This window comes from Notolabrus celidotus, chromosome 20, assembly GCF_009762535.1.
Source record: "Notolabrus celidotus isolate fNotCel1 chromosome 20, fNotCel1.pri, whole genome shotgun sequence".
In the NCBI taxonomy this organism is placed as follows: Eukaryota; Metazoa; Chordata; class Actinopteri; order Labriformes; family Labridae; genus Notolabrus; species Notolabrus celidotus.
Window position 1 is genome coordinate 7,280,697 of NC_048291.1, and position 21,809 is coordinate 7,302,505.

General features: G+C 42.0%; 1 protein-coding gene across 1 annotated transcript in view; it reads left to right on the forward strand.

Moving 5' to 3' along the window:
- Positions 1–19,596, forward strand: part of csnk1da (casein kinase 1, delta a) — a 36,229-nt gene extending 16,633 nt beyond the window's left edge. Inside the window, exons 2-9 of the mRNA XM_034710706.1 lie at positions 3,503–3,613; positions 8,821–8,969; positions 9,112–9,340; positions 9,427–9,597; positions 9,779–9,927; positions 10,266–10,434; positions 10,737–10,846; positions 16,665–19,596. Coding sequence (XP_034566597.1) covers positions 3,503–3,613; positions 8,821–8,969; positions 9,112–9,340; positions 9,427–9,597; positions 9,779–9,927; positions 10,266–10,434; positions 10,737–10,846; positions 16,665–16,715 — 1,139 coding nt within the window. The 3' untranslated portion in view covers positions 16,716–19,596. The remainder of the gene's footprint in view (positions 1–3,502; positions 3,614–8,820; positions 8,970–9,111; positions 9,341–9,426; positions 9,598–9,778; positions 9,928–10,265; positions 10,435–10,736; positions 10,847–16,664) is intronic.
- The last annotated feature ends 2,213 nt before the right edge of the window (positions 19,597–21,809 follow it).

Here is a 21,809-nt window from a genome sequence, read left to right on the forward strand (position 1 = left end):
AACGGCTTTGGTCTACGTAGCAAATTTCTCTATCGACACACACTGTACCGGGGGTGACATTTTATTTTTCTAACGCAAGTTTTCAGAAGTTATTAAGATTACAAGTTTTGCCCAAATAAGGACATGACTGACTTGACTGACAGGCGGGAACACATAGCTGTTGGCTAGGAGGCTCAAATCCCGCTTCTTTACCTCACATTAAGTGTGGTTGAGTTCAGCATTTCCAATATGGCCCCCGCCGACGATTGGCTTCCAAACATTGTCAGCAACAGATGGGTGACATCCCGGATACTACGTCCATTATTTATACAGTCTATGGTGACTCCCTTACTGCTTAGTAGAAGGGTGCTAACATTCAATAGGAGTGTGATACGTGCGAGTGAATCCACAGCAATGCAAGCACCAGAGTCCAAAGAAAATTCCATCACATGGAGTGACAGGAGGGACGGGGAGGCTCAACAACAAATGAAGCATACTGGGAACATTTTGGACAGCTCCATGGCGCTACATGTCTGGAAACACTCATAAATAATGATCAGTGATCTACAACTCTCAGACAGAGAGCATGAACAGAGACATGCTAAAGCACAGTAAGGATTGCCTAGTGTGTGTGTGTGTGTGTGTGTGTGTGTGTGTGTGTGTGTGTGTGTGTGTGTGTGTGTGTGTGTGTGTGTGTGTGTGTGTGTGTGTGTGTGTGTGTGTGTGTGTGTGTGTGTGTGTGTGTGTGTGTGTGTGTGCGCAAAAAAAAACAGGTTTTTTCTATTGCTGCTAACGAGTTTCCACCCACTTTTCTCACCCCTGTTACAAATCAAACGGCAGTCCTTGGTAATATGAAGGTTAATGGAATTGAGTTATTTGTAATTTGGTGAACTGACCCTTTAAAGTCACTTCTCGGGCTGATATGGATTTGTGTGGCCGGTCAGAGGCAGATCAATGCCCCCATTACTCAGCTGCAGAGATATTCTGCCTCTGGACTTTGTTTCTCTGAAGCAGCTCCCTCCTCAGACTTTTATCTAGCATCATTTAACAGATCCCGAGTTTGAATTATACAACATATCGGGTATAAAATGAGTCATGCGTGCCTCGCCCTGCTGCCCCTCCCGCCCAGATGACATCATTCAGGGAAATCAATGGAGCTCTAATGGAGCTGCTCTTAGCCTGGGATTGAACCGAGACCATGTGTTTGAGAAAGGGGATTACGTAACCCCGTGTCCTGTTGCTGCGATTATGCTGAGGGAACTGGACCCCATGACCGCATTTAGGGCAGAGAGCAGCTGGAGCTTTTGGTTCTCCGGAGAATCTCCTCAGACCACTTAAAGGTGATTAAAATGTCCAGATAGCTGTGAGGAATTCGGACAACATCTGCAAGTAGAAACAGGAAAGAGGAGCAGGGTACACTCAGTCCAACCTGTGGGGTCGTTTTTCCTTTTGGCTGAGCTGTTAACCGCTGATATGTCCGTGTGTACCCAAGTAACCACACAAGGCATTTAAATAACTTTGACTGTCACTGTACACCACGTTAAACATGCAAACGACTTATTATCTTCATATCTACTCAGTGGAGCTGATAAGACCGGTTGGACATGAACAGAAACACTCCATCAGCCTGTCAGTGCTTAATGCTGCAGATTAGATATAGTTGATGAAGTGATGTCATATTAACTGACACTGAACATACATTTTAGGTTGCACTCACTACTCACCCTTAAACTGGATGATAGACAGAAGTCTGCCGCTCTGCCAACACATGCTGCTTTGTCAGGAAGTGTGAATTGGAAGCAGAGGAAACTGAGCTGTGATGCAGTAACATGAAATGCCTCCTATGGGTTTCATCATGCATCAGTATGATGAGGTATTTATTTCTGTTTCTTGATTTCAAATAGGGGGAAGATGAAAGTTAAAATAAGGCCGGGATGTTTTTGTACTCTATGAAACTGACACTTGAGACTTCAGCTGAAGCATATCTCAGTAGACTCACATCCCCGATATAATACTGCTCCCAGTACAGAGGGACTATGTCAAACCAGTACTCACTCAGTATGACTCGTCAGACTTATTAATGACACAGCGTTTCAAAGCGGTCCAAAAGACAGATGATACAGAATGACATATCACTCTTCAGTCAATGCATTAAGAGGGTCATCCTGTAAGACCTCCCCTCTCTCTCTGATTATCTGAAGTGCAGAGTGTAACAAAGATCCAGTAGTACATTGACGTAAGATGTCAGTTTGATACTGATGTGAAAAAGAAGAATGTTAAAGTGATCAGCATATTTAGGGGCACTGGTGGCCTAGCGGTCTAAGCGCCCCACGTACAGAGGCTACAGTTCTCTCCACAGGGGTTGGCCGGTTTGATTCCCGGCCGGTCGACCATTTCCTGCATGTCTTCCCCCGCTCTCTACTCCCCACATTTCCTGTCTCTCTTCAGCTGTCCTATCAAATAAAGGCAAAAAGGCCAAAAAATATAACTTTAAAAAAAAAAAAAGATCAGCATATTAACACTTGAATGAGCCCAGGTATCGGTATTTTTACTTACTGTCAAGTCGTTTTTTGAATTAACTTAAAACTTAAAACACTTTGAACATTAAAGCTGATATCCTATATAAAGGTAAATGGGTTTTTTTTTGGTTTTTTTTACTTCTTATTTTCTGAGGGTTTTTTTTGGAACATGCATGTTTACATACACACGTGCACACTTACTCATATACTTACACACACACAAGAACACAAAAACATGAGGTCATGGCTTGGTCTCTACAAGGAAGCATAAATTTAGATGAGGCACAACACAAAATGCATACTTGGTCACACATATTTATGATGAATTATTTTCCCTGGCTAAATAAATACAAATTTTCTCCCATTGTTTTTCCCCCAGAAAGGTAAATGTTTTGACATTGTGTGATAAGTAGAAATAAACAATTAAGACTTCGTTTTCACCAGATTTTACAAAATGAAACCACAAATTATGTGAATTATTTTTCTAAGGTATTCTTAATATACCACAATATTTCTGGATTTATTTTTTTGGAATTATCTTATTATATATTTTTATATTTACTTTGTCACTATTTATTGTTTTCGAAACAGGTAACACAGAAGAAAACTAAAATCATTACAAAATATAATAAAAATAATAATATTGATTACACCTGAAAGAATATAAAAAGAAGTAACAGTGCCATCGACGACAAAGAAAAAAATAATACAAAATAATAAAAATAATAATTTTGCACAGGGAAACCATTGGGATCAATGCATTGCGATCACTCACACCCTTATTCTTGTGAGTTTTTCGTTTATAGTTTTTTATGAACTGATATAAAGATTATTATTGTCCTGTTTTTGAAATGAACGCACATGTTGTTGTTGTGAAGTCATGTCTCTATTTCCTGCAAACTTGATTAGGATCTCGTGTGGCTCTTTGAAATTCCTTAAAGCAAACGTGCCATGTTTCTCCATGCCGCTCACCTTTCTCTCTGTCCCTCTGTCTGCCTCTGCAGGTACCGACATCTCGGTTGGAGAGGAGGTCGCCATCAAGTTGGAATGTGTGAAGACGAAACACCCACAGCTCCACATTGAGAGCAAAATCTACAAGATGATGCAGGGTGGAGGTACTGTCATACTTCATTTACCTGGATATGTGTTTGTCAATGCATTGTTGAGGGGCCAGAATCTCTCTCCCTGAGGACTCTGGATGTGCTGAAACTCAACTGTGAATATTTACCATGGAGAAACTGAAGATGTGACAGTCTCCCATTCATTGTGAACATCAGCCCCAGAACATGCATGCTGAAAACTTCGATTAATTGATTCTGAAACCGAAAAAGGGCCGTACTGGGGCGACAACAAGAAGCACATTAATCACAGAAGCACAGCACTCCTCACTCTTTCACTTAAAGTGTCAACGGGTTGAAACTAAAAACAGGGAGTTGATTGTTGTCCTGGATTTTAAGAGACAAAAGCCTGAGGTGTGTTCAGTGCCAAAAGGAACAGAGGCAAATAAATGCAGTCATGCCACGCAGAGCAAATACAATGAAGTTGCATTAGAAAAGGTCTGCATCCTTGTGACCTATTTATTGTTATTTAATGACTGTAAAATACATTCTTCCCATTGTTTGACGCTAACAGTGACAATGCTAACATGCAGAAGTGTTTGAGGCGTAAAATATGACTGTTTGGTATCTTCTATTGGCAGAACTAGATTGAAAGAAAGCCATAAGGTTTTTTTCCAAGCATTAGTTTATTTCAGTTCAGGCCAGGGTTTACGCTGCAGTTGTCCGGCATGTAGAGACATCATCAGCCAAAGTGTCCGGCGGTAAAATACCAAATATAAATAACCATATCGTTCATCATTTAAGCTGGGTTTTTCCCTTTAAACTACATGTGAAAAAGTAGACTAGTCTTATATTCGGAGTCTACACTTTTACATGCCAACATTCGTTCACGACCGTGTCGTGAAGCAGCAGATTTTTTTGGGTCACCCAAACGCCACATGTCACGTTTACTGACTGACAGAGTTACAGAGAAAACAGTCAGTACCTGAATGCTCAAAAACATCAGGAGAATGCTCCTCCACTGATGATGGATACATGAAAAATTATGTAACCACAGCTCTTACTTTGACAAGTTTACAGAAGGTTATGATCATATGCTTTATGAAGAGTTTAATCAAGTTTAGCCTCCCAGCAATATGAATATCAAAACATACTCGGTGATGGCCACCTTCCAAAACACTTAAAGGTGACATATTATGCTCTTTTTCATCAAAATATATTGGTCTAAGAGGTCCCCAAAACATGTCTTTAAAGTTTATGCTCAAAAAAACACTTTGAAATCCGATTTTGGCATGCCAGTAAACCCCTCTTTTTCAGCCCTGCGCAGAACAGGCTGTTTTCTGTGTCTGTGCCTTTAAATGAGAATGAGCTCTCTGACCACGCCCCCTCGGGAAGTGGATGTGCCCTCGGCTCTCCAGCACGTTGATCTAATGTTTACATGTTGGCTGAATATACACGGCTGCTCACAGACCTGCGTTACTTCACCCCTCTGAATTTGATCCAGAATCTGATCCTGTCGGAGAGGCGCCTGCAGCAGGACCTTTCTGATCGATTGGTCACAGCTTTTGTGTTTCTTGTTGTTTTATTTGTCAGTATGTCGACGTGTGTCTTGGTACCAAGCGACAACCTCCAGTCTCAAACGATGAGGCCAATGCGGAAGTGCTATAAACAGCAATACATCGAAAATCCGCTTGAGGCTGGCTGCAGAAACACCGGAAACCACATAGAAATGAATGGGAAAAAGACGATCTATGCAGCATTAATAAACATATTACAGCCTGGTTCAAAAAACGGCTCGGCCCTATGAAGCTAATCTCTCTATCAGCACACACTGTACGGGGGGGGAATTTTTTTCTAACGTGACGGTTCAGAAGATATTAAAGATTACCAGTTTTGCCCAAATAAGGACATGACTGACGTGACTCCCGGTCGGGAACACATAGCTATTGGCTAGGAGGCTCACACTACATCACACTCTGCCTGGTTGAGTTCTGCATTTCCAATATGGCTGCTGCCGTCAATTTGCTTCAAAACAGCTCTCAGGAACAGATGGGTGACATCACGGATACTACGTCCATATTTTATACAGTCTATGCTTGGTACACATCAACGAACATTTTGCTATGCTAACTAGCGCTTGCACTTTTCCATGAAATATAAAAATCATGCACTAGATGTTCAAATCTGCAGACGTGGGGAGTAAAACCGTGTTTATTAAGACAGCCTACAACTAGCATGCCTCCCTCCTTGTAAGCACATATGTGCAGGTAATGAAAAACTGAGGAGGGGTTGAGTTGTATTTTATACAGTCTATGGGCTGAACAAGCTCCGAGCTCTGGCTTCCGTTGCAGACCGGATGGCGTTCTGACGTATGAAAAACACTGAAATCTGAAACGGCTCGTTTCAGCACACATTTACAGAAAGGTGGAGAAATCGGAACAGGGGCAGAAATGATTTTTTTCATCTTCGGGGGGTGTGTAGACATGCCAGGGAAACATATTTCAGGTAGAGAACCATTAAAAAGTTGATTTTACATGATATGTCACCTTTAATGGGGTCAGAAAGCGTGAACGTGGATTACTCCCTTCAGCGCAGCGTGCAGAGGACATTACCAAACATTCACCCGTTACTTGCACGCAGAATTCGGAGTAGAGTCCAGTGCAGAGGTGCACGGATGACACCGGACAGACATGGCAGGTCACGCCTGTTGGTCCCGGACCAGAGGAGGCTCAGGTTAGAGTAAAAGTTCGGGGCTCTCAAACTTCAGTGCTTCTTAGATCATGAAGCGCTCTATAGTGTCCATGTGAATGTAAACCAGATTATGCAAACTTCACTTTAAGAAAAGAAAGTCCAGGTGTGCTGGTCTGTTACTCTATGATCCAGTCTCTCTCCCTCCCCCCCATTTCTCCATGCAGCAGGTCGGTATCAACGCACTGTCCTCTGTGCTTGATCATGTTATTTATTTATTGATTAATTTCAAATTTGAGTGTTTTCAGTGTTGTATTGCTGGTAAATGTAAATTAATAAGCAGATCAGGCTTTCAGAGCGGATGTCTGACAGTTATTCTAAGTAGCCGAAATTCTGCAATATCACCTGCCAAATTGGCAGACATAAAAAAAGTCTACCCTAAACTCTGGTTCAGGCACAATCATCAGAAGAGAAAAACTTCCCCATTGGACGCAAGTTTGTGCTCGACTGTAAGCGTGCCCACAAGCTTCAAACATCGGAGCAGCCAGATAGAACCGGTCCCTCTCTGCATGTGTCGTTGGCGGGTTGCATCGCCCTGCAGCCTCAAAGTGAGCCTCCTGCAGGGTCAGTAGTCTGAGCAACATGCAGAAGAAAACTGAAAACACAGCAGAGAGCGTCAACTAAGTTCAAGCTAGTTTAACTCTGCACCTTAATTAATGTTTTCTGACCTCATTGAATTAGTTCTGTTTTAACTCAAACTGTGGAGAGGAGCGAGCGTGCACAGGAGACAGTTTGTCTCCGTCAGCACAACTCTGCACACACATGCATTTGTATTTTTGTTCCAGCAGGGGAGGATTTATTAGGGCACAGAGGCTGCCCCAGACCGGGGGGGATGTATTTGCGTTTTGTACGTATATAAATAGCTGATGCAGAGTGTGTGTGTCTGTGTGTGTATGCCTGTAGATGTGTGAGTGCGTGCGTGCAGTGCTAGGTGCTGAGCAGCGGCTTTTTGTCGCTGTCTGCCTGTAGAAGGAAATGCCAGATGGCCTCTTCGCCTCGGCAACGTCAGCCAATTACCAGCTACAACTAAACCAGCTGGCCTCTGCCTTCACACCCCCCTATGTGTGTTTGTGCGAGTGTGTGCGTGTGTGTGCAGGATTGTGTTCTCTACAGAAGCCTTACACAAGAACAGAAACGACACGCCAGAAAACTTTGTCTGTTGTTCTGGTTGTGGATTAAAAGCTGTGTAAATGTTTATTTATGTTCAGGCTTCATCTCAGCTCCAAAGGGATTAAAAAGAGCTGCAGAGGCCACAGACAGTGGTTAATGTGGCTGTGCTAGAAATGAATGGTGAGCTGATCAGAGATTGAAAGTCTGTCCCAATATTCACACACTGTCTTCATCACATGACGAGACACACCACAGTTTAATCAGTGGAAAGAAACTAAATGACCATCTATGTATAGTTTTTTAAAATAATCAGGATACAATGACAAACAGTTGCTTGTTCTTGTCCCATCATTCAGAGGAGTTGGTGCTTTTTTGTACAATTTTGAGTGTAAAAAATTTGGATTCCAGTTGTTGGTTTCAAAATAAAGGCTTTTTAAAGAGGTCAAATCTGCCTCTGAAGAGTTGTGATGAGCAAGACGAACTTTCTTATGTTTAATTTTTTTTTCAACTGCCTTATGTTAAAAAAAATCATGTGAATTAATTTCTTACAAAAAATAACTTTCTATTTAATAAACATGATCAATTCTTCTTAAAATAGTCTGTATGTTCCCATTTCAGTGTGATTTAGAAAAGAAGGACTTAAAGAGGCTTAAAGTAACTTTGTAAACATCTAGTTAGACTGTTTTTTTAGTGAAGGTGACCGAGCTCTAAAAATGCTGCTCACATAAAAGTATTTTATTTGATTTAAGCTGAGATGATAAATGAAAGACTCTTAGGGGACAGAGCCTTTGTCAATGTGCCCCAACTCTCTTGAACTCCCAGCCCCTTAACATCTGCAGTACTGACTCTCTTTACTCATTTAAAAATCAAATAAAAGTCTTACTTTCCCGCCGGACACAGAATCACAACTGGTCTTGTCTTAACTGAAATGAACTTTTAATTATTCGATTCATTTCAGAACTTCTCCTCAAGGATTAAGACATTTAAGGGCATTTAAGAAACCTTCCCTTTTCCCATCATAGTACTTTATTCAGCGTTTTTACTGTTTGTTTAAGAAAAGAGGAGACTTGTGGATAACTTAGCCTCTGCTGTGACTCTTATGGACAATGTGAGACAGTTGAAGTGGTGAACCTGCCATGCTGCTGCTCCTGAATAGCTCTTTTTAAAGTACAAGACGCAGCTAACACACTTGTCTCAATTGGATAGGCTTGCTAACCAACATTTTGGAGGCAGCTGTTGCAGTTCTAAATATTCATTAGACTATAGAACGGGTACAAATTTTGTCACATTCCTGATTTGCAGATTCTAAAACCTGAAAATATTGAGGGCATTCTTAAAACCATGTCTGCTTCCTGTTTTTTTGGGAGTTCTTCGAGGTAACATTTCCCTCCTCTCCTCTCCTGCAGTCGGTATTCCTACGATAAAGTGGTGCGGGGCCGAGGGCGACTACAACGTGATGGTGATGGAGCTGCTGGGGCCGAGTCTGGAGGACCTGTTCAACTTCTGCTCTCGCAAGTTCAGCCTGAAGACCGTGCTGCTGCTGGCCGACCAGATGGTGAGAAACCAGAGGAGGAACCAAAGTAGAAATCTGTGTTCTGAAATCTATAAGAGCATTTTAAAGAAGTCATCAGTCTAGCTTTTTACTAGTACTCCTAAAGCAAGAACTCCATCTCACTGCTCTCGTCCTGCATCAACAGATCAGCCGCATCGAATACATCCACTCCAAGAACTTCATCCACCGAGACGTGAAGCCCGACAACTTCCTCATGGGACTCGGCAAGAAGGGCAACCTGGTCTACATCATCGACTTCGGCCTGGCCAAGAAATACCGCGACGCCCGAACGCACCAGCACATCCCTTACCGTGAGAACAAGAACCTGACCGGCACCGCCCGCTACGCCTCCATAAACACACATCTGGGCATCGGTAAGACCCCCAAAAAATCCTCACTTCAGCTTTATGCCAGAGAGGATGGACCCAAAGATCTGACACTGTCCTCTTCCCGTCCACAGAACAGTCCAGACGAGACGACCTGGAGTCTCTGGGGTACGTTCTCATGTACTTCAACCTGGGCTCTCTGCCATGGCAGGGCCTCAAAGCTGCCACCAAGAGGCAGAAGTACGAACGCATCAGTGAGAAGAAGATGTCGACGCCCATCGAGGTCCTCTGCAAAGGCTACCCATGTATGTTTGACTTGAAACGATAAAGGCCTTATGAACAACACACCACACACACACACACACACACACACACACACACACACACACACACACACACACACACACACACACACACACACACATGTTTTTGATTCTGGTGACTGTAAACTGTGTGTTAAAGTTTTGAACCTTTCCACCCTCATAGCGGAGTTCGCCACCTACCTGAACTTCTGTCGCTCTCTGCGGTTCGACGACAAACCCGACTACTCCTACCTCCGCCAGCTCTTCAGGAACCTCTTCCACAGACAGGGCTTCTCCTACGACTACGTGTTCGACTGGAACATGCTCAAATTTGTGAGTTCTCTTTGTTTAGTGCTGAATCACAACAAATGTCATCTGAAGACTATTTACAAACAGAGCAGGTTTAGACCGTACTCTGTTATATTATTAACAAAGACCCAACATCAAGACAGGATCAGATCCAGACCCATGTCACAGACAGTATGATCTCAATGTAATCCACCATGAGCAGAGCACTTTGCAGCATTTAGCAAGTTACAGTGGCAAGGACAAACTTCCTTTAACAGGCAGAAACCTCCAGCAGGACCAGAATTATGTTAGACAGACATCTGCCTGCCTGTTTTCTTTGAACAGAGTTTTAAATTGTAAGTGTGTGTTTGTGTGTTTGTCAGGGTGCCAACAGAGCCGTTGAGGATGCAGAACGGGAGCGTCGTGACCGTGAGGAGAGGCTGAGGCACAGCAGGAACCCCGGTGCCAGGGGCTTGGCCTCGGCCTCAGGGAGAGCCAGGGCCGCTCAGGAAGTCACAGCCCCCTCCCCACTCAACCCCACCTCACACACAGGTTAGCACACACACACACAAGCACAGTCACACACACATACACACACACTACAAGGTCATTTATGTGTTTTCAAGTTATCCTGGGCTTGAATTGATTTCAGATATCAGCTGCACACATCACGTTGAGTTTGTTTGTCACAAGACTCTCCCTCATCTGCTGTTCTTTGCCTCATGATTGATTTGTGTTAAACATTCATACAGAGTTATCATATCACATAATCATTCTTTCAAATCAGCTGCACTCGCTGTTTTTCCTTTCTCTGAATGTTGTAATTTGACTCTTCTTTTTTTTTTTTGTCTCAGGTTTGGAGAAGGAGAGGAAAGTGAGCATGCGTCTTCATCGCGGAGCACCGGTCAACATCTCCTCCTCAGACCTGACGGGACGCCAAGATACATCCCGCATGTCCTCACAGGTAACAAACACACACACACTAAACACAATAAATCTCCTTATTTTTCTCACAAATACAGAACACTGGAAAACTTCAGAATATGAAAGTCTGGCACCCTCTCACCCTGAAACATCATCGTCAGAGGACTGAGAACAAGGACTGTTTATCATGCAGGGCCCACATGTACTGTAGCGGTCCCAGCTGGAATGAGTGGTTTGACTCTCAACAGATGCTTCTCATTTACTTTAATTCTGTGCCGTCCATAAACAACTCAATTAACAAAGGGCGGGGAGAAGCGGTAGGGAGAAGATACCGTGATTACATTCTTCTCAATTTTCAAAGGGAACAAACCATCAGCACATAAACACCTCCACCAAACCAAGGCAATACAATGATACCTTGTTCCCATCTTCAAGCAGGACGCTATACCTGACCTTAAGATCAGTGCCTTCTCTACCAAGTACCTTCATTCAATAAACCGGCATTTGTTTATATCCTGTTACCACTTGTTTCAAATCCAGCCTTCAAATTAAGAGACAGTATATCAGTTCCAAAAATAAACACAAAGAAAAAGGGAAACTTGAACCATTAATCATAGACATAGCAGATCAAATGTTTGACCACATGTTTAATACTTTTTTACATTTTAAGGGTCACTTCAACTAATGTGAATAATCTCTGCTCCTTTGTCAACCAGACGTTCTTTAAAAAAGGGAAGCATGCATCACAGAGGAAAATTGAAACACTCAGCATGTTTACATCAGTTTCAGGCCGTACTGAACAACACTTCCTCTTCCTTGTTCCCTTTTTTTTATTTGCACCACCAGGGTTCATAAATCACAGACATGAAGGCATGCCACAACAGAGCAGTGAGACAGACTTTCAGGAAGAAGTTGAATTAGGGGTCATTAAATTAATGATTAGTAACTGTATCCATAAAACATCATTAAAAAGCTCCCCACAGTGCTTGTAGAAATGCAGTAGTAGAAAAGAATAAAGCTAAGAGGAGTTTAAAGTTTGTTCTCATTTGTTTGACCATAGTAAAAGAGTATCCCCTTCATCACAGCGCTGAGGATCGGAGCGCTCCCCAGCAGTACTCTGATGTTTAAAGGCTTCATTAAGTCCTTTGTTCTCCCTCTGCCTGTTGGTGAGGTGCTCCCCCTGCAGGTCAAAGGGTGCAATACAGTCAAAGTCTATTAAATGTTGTTCAGTGTAAAAAAAAAACAACAGCTGGAGTTTGAGGAAGTTAATTTAATGCAGCAAAATTATGCAACCTTCATACTGAATGAGCCGTTTAGCTGATTTCATCATCAGAAACAGAAACTGAAATAATGTGCAGATGTAGAGTCAAAGCTGGATATCCTTTTCTGGCTTTTAGAATCAGAAGTTGTCCGTTTGATTTTCTTTTAGGGGTGAGCCCGACTAAGGATTTGCTTAGTCGAATCTAATTCATCAGGTTTTTCCCATAGTCGACGAATAGTCGAATGTTTGTTGTTTTTCCTTATTGACCCAAAGTCTGCATGATGGTGACCGCATGACAATATTACGCATAACCCTTTACAATTAAGAGACTCGTAGCTTAAAGTAAAAGGGACAACAGAATATTATAAGCATAAAACTTAGATTTTTTAAATCTATATTGCAAAAACAACGAGGTGATGAAGGAGAGAAAACTCAAATAAGGCCACCCTCCGTTAAACATGGAACAACGCGCCGTTACAGAATAAGGAATCAGGAGATATTTAAACAGTGTTCACACAGCAGAGAGCAGCGCTGCGGAGGGTAGTTTGTCCAACTTAAGACTAAACATTTGTATAATGTTCAAAATCAAACCTGAACCAGCTAAAGGGTTTTTAAATCTCTTAACAGGACCTTTTAAAACAGTCTTTCATCGCGTCTTTGTCCACTTGAGTCTTTTCACATTGTACGTGAGGAAAACCATCGTGTGTACGGGCAGAAGTGCGCTCCTTGCTTTGTTGACTGTAAATCCTGTCTTTGAGAATATCCTCTCTGATGATGTGGAGGTGGATGGGATGCTGTGGATTGTTTTTGAGGCTTCGGACAGCTTTGGGTATCCCTCCTCGTTCTTTTGGCCCCGTACAGTTTTATGTGGTCCGGTAATCCTTGATCTCACAGCCCTCTTCATGAAGCTGCTCCTCATCTTCATTACTATTTATAGGATTAACTGAAGTTTTATTTCATATAAATAAATATAATAACAATAATTATAGTAATGATAAAATAGAATAGAATAAAATAAAAATAGAATACAATAAAATATGGCAAATATTACAGAAATATACTCACTATGTACACTTCTATCTGATGAAGAGGTAGTGATGTAAGTAATTGCACACATAAAATTGCACCAGGTTATGAAAAAAATATACACAGTATGAGAAATCAGTGCTATCAAATTTAAAACAGTCATAACATTTTTATAGATTTGATTTGAACTTAATAAAGACTTTTCTTTGTCAATGTCAGTGTAGTTTGAGTTTTAAATGCTGATTTATTAAATTAATTACATTTCCATATTTTTGAAATATTAAATCTTTATTTGTTGTTATTTTTTGGGGGGGGGTTGTATTATAGGAGACTTGTCAAGTGTGGGTTCACATCTTTTTTTTTTTTTGTTTTTTTTCCATAAGGACCTTTGAAAATATATTTTTAATTCAGTCGCTGAAAATCAAATTTTTTTTATTAGCAATAATAATTTTTCATGAGAGAGCGTCATGAAGCACACTCCTGTCTGGACTCATTGTTGAACTGAAAGAATCTTTTGTTATGTCAGTTTGATCTCTGCAGCTCATTAACAACCCGACTCCTAATGAATAATTTAAATCATTTGCATACATTAATATACACGCGTGTGACACTGCCCTCTGTATGCATATGAAAACAGCTCCTCTGGTGATGTTCTTTGTGTGTCTGCTTTCAGGTCATTTATTTTAGTGTTTAAATCTGTCATTGTGACGACGTAGAGAGAGAGAGGAGACGCAGGCAGAGGCTTGTTTTAACTTGCCTACTGTACATGTTTTAACACAAAGTCACAAACACGCACACATTCAGAAGCTTGCGTCACTCCATGGGTGTGGAAATCAACACAAGTCATGAAATTTTCCACACACTTTGAAACTAATGGAACTTTTTACTCTCTAGCAACAGAAAGGACGGCTGCAATCAGTCAGCAAAAAGTCATCGTTTAGTTAAGCCTCTGCACATGGGGCATTGATTCAACCATAAAGCCAAACCGGCACCTATGGTTCCCATTAATTAGATAGATAAATAAATAAATAATGATGATAATTTCAAAAAAATTAATGAAGACCCTTTTTTTTTAAGTTTTCAAACAGCTGCTCCAAATTTACGATTAATTTAACCAAATTTTAAGAACATGTAAGTGATTTTTTTTCTCATTTTTTTTCCTTTTCACAGTTTCATTATTAATTAATAATTTACACTTGGTGATCAACTCATTAATCAATCTTTATTTGTATAGCGCCAAATCACAACAAACATTATCGCTTTGCAAACAGAACAGGGGTCTCATTTATAAAGATTGCTTACGCACAAAACGGGGCCTGAAATTGGCGTACGCCTGTTTTCACGCCAGGTTTGTGATTTATAAAAAACAAACTTGACGTGAAAATGTGACTACCGGTAAGCAAACTCTGACCCAGGCGTACGTACAGTTTAGAGGCAGGGGGAAATTGGCGACGCAGTTGGTGAGAGGGAGAACTGAAGTCAGATTATATTTTAATGCCTTTTACACATTTCATTCATTGAATAACAACATATTAACAGACCCACGTCACCATCATCAGTACAATCTACATATTCTATTTGAATGTGTCTGTTGTGAGTCGTTTCCAATAAGCTGTCATTAAAAGATAAAAGCTTGTCTTAAAGTTCATCAAATATTTAATCAGCTTTGTCTCACCGTCACATTTCATCCAAAGTGTAGAGGAACAACGGGCCGTATCCTAACGTGTTCGTCGGGAGGTAAAAACCAAAGTAACATCAGAGGACGTAAATCAGCCGCGGGGCAAAGTGAGAGTCATGTTTAGTGACTTCTGTGCAGAGTCCCTGAGTGTAGTTATACTTTTAATAAAGACTGCTGTACGGCGCACGCGGAGCGCAGAGACACGGTGACGGCTGCCTCACACACTGATCACATCTTCCTCACCTGCATGTGTTTACTGTGTTAATGAGAAAAGTGTGGAGTAAAGCCATGCCTGGTTCTCAGAGTTATTATCTTACATATCATCATAATCAGTCAAAGCGCAGGCCAAGCTGTCCGTGATGAAACCAGCACATTAAAACTTATATCCAGGGATCAAACTTCTGTCAGATAATATCAGAGGAGATCTCTGAAGGACGTGAGCTCTCTGTAATGTGAAATAAAAGTGTGTGTCCTGTAAACATGAAACACTGCAGTGAGACCCGTGCATAATGATGAATGGTGGATGCTCTGGCACTGGTGGCGGATACATGAGTGCTGCAGCGATGTGGAGTAACTCGATATTTTTATCTTTTATTTGTATTTCTTTTGTGTCCCTCCTGCTGTAAGAAACAAACAATAAGTGCTCTCTGACCTCCGCTTCATTCATGAGGACCACGGTTTGTGTGTCAGAAGCTTTATTTTGTTTGTCTTCCTCTTTGTTGTTGCCGTGGTTCACCGTGAGAACCTTTTGATCTCCCGGCTCATTTGTATGCATGTTCATTCATAAAGCTCTTTGCATTGACCGTATATGGTTGAATGTGGGCGTGAAAAGGGCGGAATAAGAGGCTGATCTACGTGCGCATATCTCCAGGTGGTTTGTGATTTATAAACGGAACATTGCGTAAAGTTTGCGTGCGAACGGTTTTATAAATCATAATTATTTTTGGCGCACGCCATTTCCGGGTTTTCGGAGTACGTACTCTTTTAGTAGAGATTCTACGCACTCTTTTATAAATGAGACCCCAGGTCTGTACAGTACTCTGTGTTATATTATTAACTAAACCCAACATCAAGACAGGATAAGATCCAGTCCCATCTTACAGACAGGACTCAGTCTGATCTCATCTTAATCCACCATGAGCAGAGCACTTTGCAGCATTTAGCAAGTCACAGTGGCAAGGACAAACTTCCTTTAACAGGCAGAAACCTCAAGCAGGACCAGACTCATGTTAGACAGACATCTGCCTCGACCGAGTTGGGGTTAGAAAGAGGGATAGAGGGGAGTTAGAGAGTTAGATTATAGTGATTAGCAGTAGAAGTAGCTGTAGCAGCTGAAGTCTAAAACGTCTACAGCAGCGCTGCCGTCTACAGCAGCAGGCCGTCTACGGCAGCGACTCAAAGGAACCTCTGAGACAAGGGAGGGGCGTTATGGTGATTGCTGCAGCTGTCAACACTTTGTTCAATCAGAATTAAAAAAGCCCTGGAGTTGGAGAATCAGCTCCTTTTTTTTTCCCACTTTGCAAGAACACGGCTTCAGCAATTTCTAACCAAAATTTCTGACATGCCAGAAAGTCATTGGACCAATCAGGAGCAGCTGATAGGGTCATGATGAGCCCTCGTGTCCCAACACACAGAGACGCACAGAGGAGCTGACATCCAGCCCGTCCCAGAATCAGTCATGCTGCTTAAAATTGGTTCAGACCAAGTTTCAGGTCCCACAGTGTGTTGAGATTTTTGGGGAAGATGAAGCATTTTAAGTTTCTCCAAGAATCACATCACAATAAAGAAAACAGCAGCATGGACACTGCTGCTCTCTCTTCTGTTGAAGTGTCAAACACTGAAACACAAACAAAGGATTTACAGTAAGCCTGTTTTTCTCTCTGTCCTCCGCAGGCTCTCTCCAGGGTCACACCCAGCGGCCTCCACTCTGCAGCTCCTCGGTGAAACCCCCCCACCCTCCCATCCACCTGTGCACCATGGAGGCCTCAACATGCACCACCTGCACACACACACACGCTCACACACAGGACTTTCAATTAACACGGAGGACTACCAACAGATGCAAGAGTCTGGCTGCGCTCTTGTTCCCTTCAGAGGAGTGTGTGTGTGTGTCTGTGATAGAGAGAGAGAGAGACGGGCGGGTGGGGTTCACTCTGGTTGCCTTAACAACCTCGGCAAAGTAGCAGCCACATCCTCCCTCCTTCCTCCCCATGGACGACACACTCCCCCTTCCTCCTCCTCCTCCTGGATGTTGATGAAGCCATGGATCCTCTGGCATCTTTTCTTCTGTTTTTTTTTCAACTCTTGATTTTACTTATTTTTGTTCTTCAGCATTAAACTTCTCGGCTCCGCTGGTCGTTCTTCACAGGATATGGAGAGTGACGAGTCTGTTAGCTGTTGGAAAAAAGTGTGTGAGACTTTATTTTAACAATGAGAGCAGGAAGACACATGATGGCAGTGTTGGCAGACGGTGCCTGAGCTCTTTTTTTGTGTCCTGAAAGAGCGCTCGCATCTCCTCTTCTTAGGCATTATAGGTTTAAATGTGAAGTTTGCATAACTGATATGTTTTAAAACGGGACAACGGCCTTTTAACGCGCGCTCATAGATCAGTTCTTGTGTCTTTTTTTTTTTTTGTCCTGCTCAGGATGTTGTTGTAAATCCAAAAAACGCGCAGCACGTTTTCCTTTCAGTCTTCAGGTTGTGACTGCGGTGTGCTGCTTTGGGAAGAAGCTGTAAATGGAAACAGTGAAATATTTTCGGGGGGCTGATGTGTCCGCACTGAATGGATGAGTTGTTATTTTGAATCGGTGCATCGTGACGTGGCTTTGTGTGTGTGTTTGTGTGGTCTGTCGTAGAGCTTAAAGAGGGTGGGGGGTTCAAAACTTTGAGGGGACTTTTTTGTAATCTTTTCAACTCCAAAATCTGGCTCCGGACCGTCCGGCTGACGCTTAGGGTCAAGATGTGTTTTTATTAACTTTAAGCACACCTGTGTCTGTTTTCTATCTGGACTTCACTCACGTCTGTCTCTGCAACTAAACCCATGTCAGTGTTACATCTGATCTGTCTGGACTCTTTGATGCCACCACTGCTGATTTTATGGAAATCAACCTGTGAGGTGCTTATGGTGACAATTCCTACAACTCGGTTACTAACATTAACATTTTGGGCTTCTTAAATCAAACAGAGTGACACACATTTTGTCCTCTTACGTCACAGTTTTTGAGAAACAAGTCCTTGAAAATGAGACGATCAGCTCAACAGTGAATTTGTTGTCCTTTCCTTAATCTCAGAACTAATCAGCCATCGTCTGACTGTGATTCAAACTTCCAGGTGATGGTACATTTTTCCTGGGAAGGATATCTGAGCCAAGACTTGTCCTCCGTGCTCTGGTTGTTGTTTACAGACCTGAAACTTCACAGAGCCGAGTCCAGGTTGAGAGGAGACTGGTTTGTCGTCTGCTACTTAATATCAGTTTGATGAGTGTACAAAAAGCTACGTGGGTGTCAGATGGTGTCCGATGAGCTCTGGGGTTTAGTTTTAGGCTTACTTTACTCACCACAGGGGCAACATTTTATTACAACTGCAACTTGTCTGCAAACTGGAAGTAGGATACTTGCACCAGAATACTTGTTTCCGGACTGCAGGCTTAGATCAGGCTTGGATCAGGCTAGGATCAAGCTTGGATCAGGCTTAAATCAGGCTCAGATGAGGTTTAGATTAGGCTTAGATCAGGCTACGATTGGGCTTAGATCAGGCTCAAATCAGACTTTGATCAGGCCTAGATCAGACTTGGATCAGGCTTAGATCAGGCTTAAATCAGGCTCAGATCAAGCTTAGATCCGGCTTGGATCAGGCTTGGATCAGGCTTAGATTAGGCTTAAATCAGGCTCAGATCAAGCTTAGATCCGGCTTGGATCAGGCTTAGATGAGGCTTAAATCAGGCTCTGATCAGGCTTGGATCAGGCTTTGATTATGCTTAGATCCGGCTTGGATCAGGCTTAGATCACCATGATAATATCAGCCAAACAAAACAAATCGGCCTTATAAATTAATATTTTGCAGCATAAATGAAGTACATCACGGTCAGATGTAGGGACTTACAAAAAACTGTAACCCTGTGTGGATCAGCTCCCACATTTTCAGACTTGGTGCAGACGAGTGATGTGAGAGTCCGGGTAGACAGTCGGGTTTGCTCTCAGAGGTTTTGGAGTCTTAACGCCTGCGTGTTGTCTTAATAAAGGAGGTCAAAGCCGCGTAGAAGAGCGCTGAACCCTGCAGATTTTTAAGTGGAAGATTCTCTTTGTGGTAGACTGGTTGGAAAGTATCGTAGGCCATTTTCTGTAGTTTACGGGGGACGGGTTGTAGTGGTAATTTGTACATGTCTGTTCTGTTGTTGTGTATAGGATGTGCCTGCTCTGTCGTACAGGATGACGATGACAGTGTAAGGAGGGACTGGGAACGCTCACTCCGTTAGTTTGTTTTTTTAATATTTTTCACCTGTGGGCTTGAAAAAAGTGATGGATTAACTCTGTTCGTGTCACTGATGACGGCTGTGATTAATGCAAGTACACTTTACACGGGAGATCAGTTTCTTTCAGTCTGTCATGTCTTAATCTCCTCAGTTTTTCCTCCTTTCTTCACCTCCTGTCTCCGATTGTTTTTAATTGTGCAGTGGAGATGATGCTCATGTCCCACAATGCATCTCTCACTGTGGATTCATGGGAAATCTTTCTGTCCTCTCCCTCCCTAAGACTTTTGCTCCTTATTTGTAATGCCACTGTATTTGTGTATTTTAAAACTGTAAATAAATTAATAAGTACTTGTACATGTTGCTGTTGTTTTTTTTGTATGAGAGTCAGAATTCCAAGATTAGGGTGAGAATTCCCGGAATTAAAGTAAGAATTCCGGGATTAAAGTAAAATTCCGAGATTAGAGTCAGAATTGCAAGTTTTAAGTCAGAATTTCAAGATTAGAGTTGGAATTCCCAGATTAGAGACAGAATTCCGAGATAAGCATCAGAATTCTGGGATTAATATCAAAATTCTGGGATTAGAGACAGAATTCCCAGATTAAATCATAAAAGTCAGAATTTCGAGATCAGTCAGAATTCCAGGATTAAAATCAGAATTTCAAGATCAGTCAGAATTCCAGGATTAAAATCAGAATTTCGGGATTAGAGTCAGAATTGCGAGATTAAAGTCAGAATTTCAAGATTAGAGTCAGAATTCCGGGATTAAAATCAGAATTTCGAGTTTACAGACAGAATTGCGGGGTTAATATCAGAATTCCCAGATTAAATCAGAATTCCCAGATTAAAGTAAAAATTCCAAGATTAGAGTCAGATTTCCCAGATTAAAGTCAGAAATCTGAGATTAGAGTCAGAATTCTAAAATTGTAGTTAGAATTTCAAGATCAGATGATAAAGAATTCTGACATTAAAATCAGAAATCTGATATTCCCGGTTTTGTTTTAATGGACTTTCTTGTAAAAGGTTATTTGCTGTTTTTTTTTACTGGATTATGATGAGTCTATGTCTTCAAACTTTCAAATATTACTTTTTACTAGAAATAATGATTAACACTCAGGACCTGGCCGTGTTCACACACTCTCCTGAGGGTAAAAAACATTAATATTTTAACTGTGCTAGCAGTATTTCTCAAATGATGTTAACTGGATCAGACCAAACAGGCCAGCCTTCACTCCCCACACACATCAGTGAGCCTTTAATGCCCATGACCCTGTCACCAGTCCACCTGTTGACCTTCCTTGGACCTCAAGAGCTGCAGTTTGGAGATGAACTGATAAGCTAATCCTTCATTCGTCCCAGTACAGGGAAATTTAAAGTGTTACAGAAGCGAAATGGATAGTGCAAACATTACAATAGCGCACATTTGAAATAGTTAATATTCAGTCTAAGTAATTAAAAGTAAATTAGCATGTCTTAAGAAAAATACATACAGAAATAGGCATGACATAGAATTAAAGTAAATTTACAATATATCTACAGAACAAATGTAGATGACAGAGGAAGCAGCACACTTAACAGGGCAGATTATGCATTTGTGTTCTTTGGTCAGCGTGTTTGTCGTTGGTTATAAAGTCTGACAACCGCAGGAAGAAAAGACATGCGGTATCTCTCAGTGAGACATCACGGGTGAAGGAGCCTCTCACTAAACCAGCTACCCAGTGTTGTTAACATCTCCTGCAAGGGGTGGGACATGTTGTCCATCAGAGATGACAGCTTGGCCATCATCCTCCTATCAGCCACCACCTCTACAGGGTCAAGAGGGCAGCCCAGGACAGAGCTGGCCTTCTTCACCAGTCTGTTAAGTCTCTTCCTGACCACAGCAGAGATGCCACAGAGTCAAAGAAAGACTTCAGAAGAGCCCCCTCCACACCAGAAGACCTGAGTCTCCTGAGCAGACAGTCTAACAAGGCAGCATGTTTCTCTGCCTTCAAACTTTAAGCAAACATAGATATTGTTTACCTCCTATAATGAAAATCATTATGCCTCTTCTTCTCTTTTCGCAGTTTTAGGTTCTAACATTCCCACAAGAAAATATGTTTTGGAGTCCAGTACTGGGCTCCTTGCAGCAATGATTCAATCCATCCACTGGGGGATGCTGTGGGGTAACATGTGCACCTGCATGCTGCACTGTGAGGACAGTTACACAACTGTTCCTCTCTGCAGGGTGTGCAGAGACGCACACACACACAGGAGGAGAAAAATCCACATTGACAAACTCAAAGAGCGCTCAGAGAGAGGAGACTGATCAGAGTGGAAAAAATAAGAGGCAGATTTCTGCATCAAGTGGCATTTTGAGACTAAACTGGAGCAGTTGTGGTGTGAATAACTTCAGGGGGGAAAGGTATGAGAGTCCCTAGGGAGCACACGTGCAGGAAGGGAAATTGACGTCAGAAAAATAGTCTTTTCCCCTCAGTAACACAGAAGTATATGTATTCCCTCATTATGAACACAGGAAACACACCTACTACAGCAGAGCTTCTGATCGATGCTGTTACATCACAGGAGCTCAA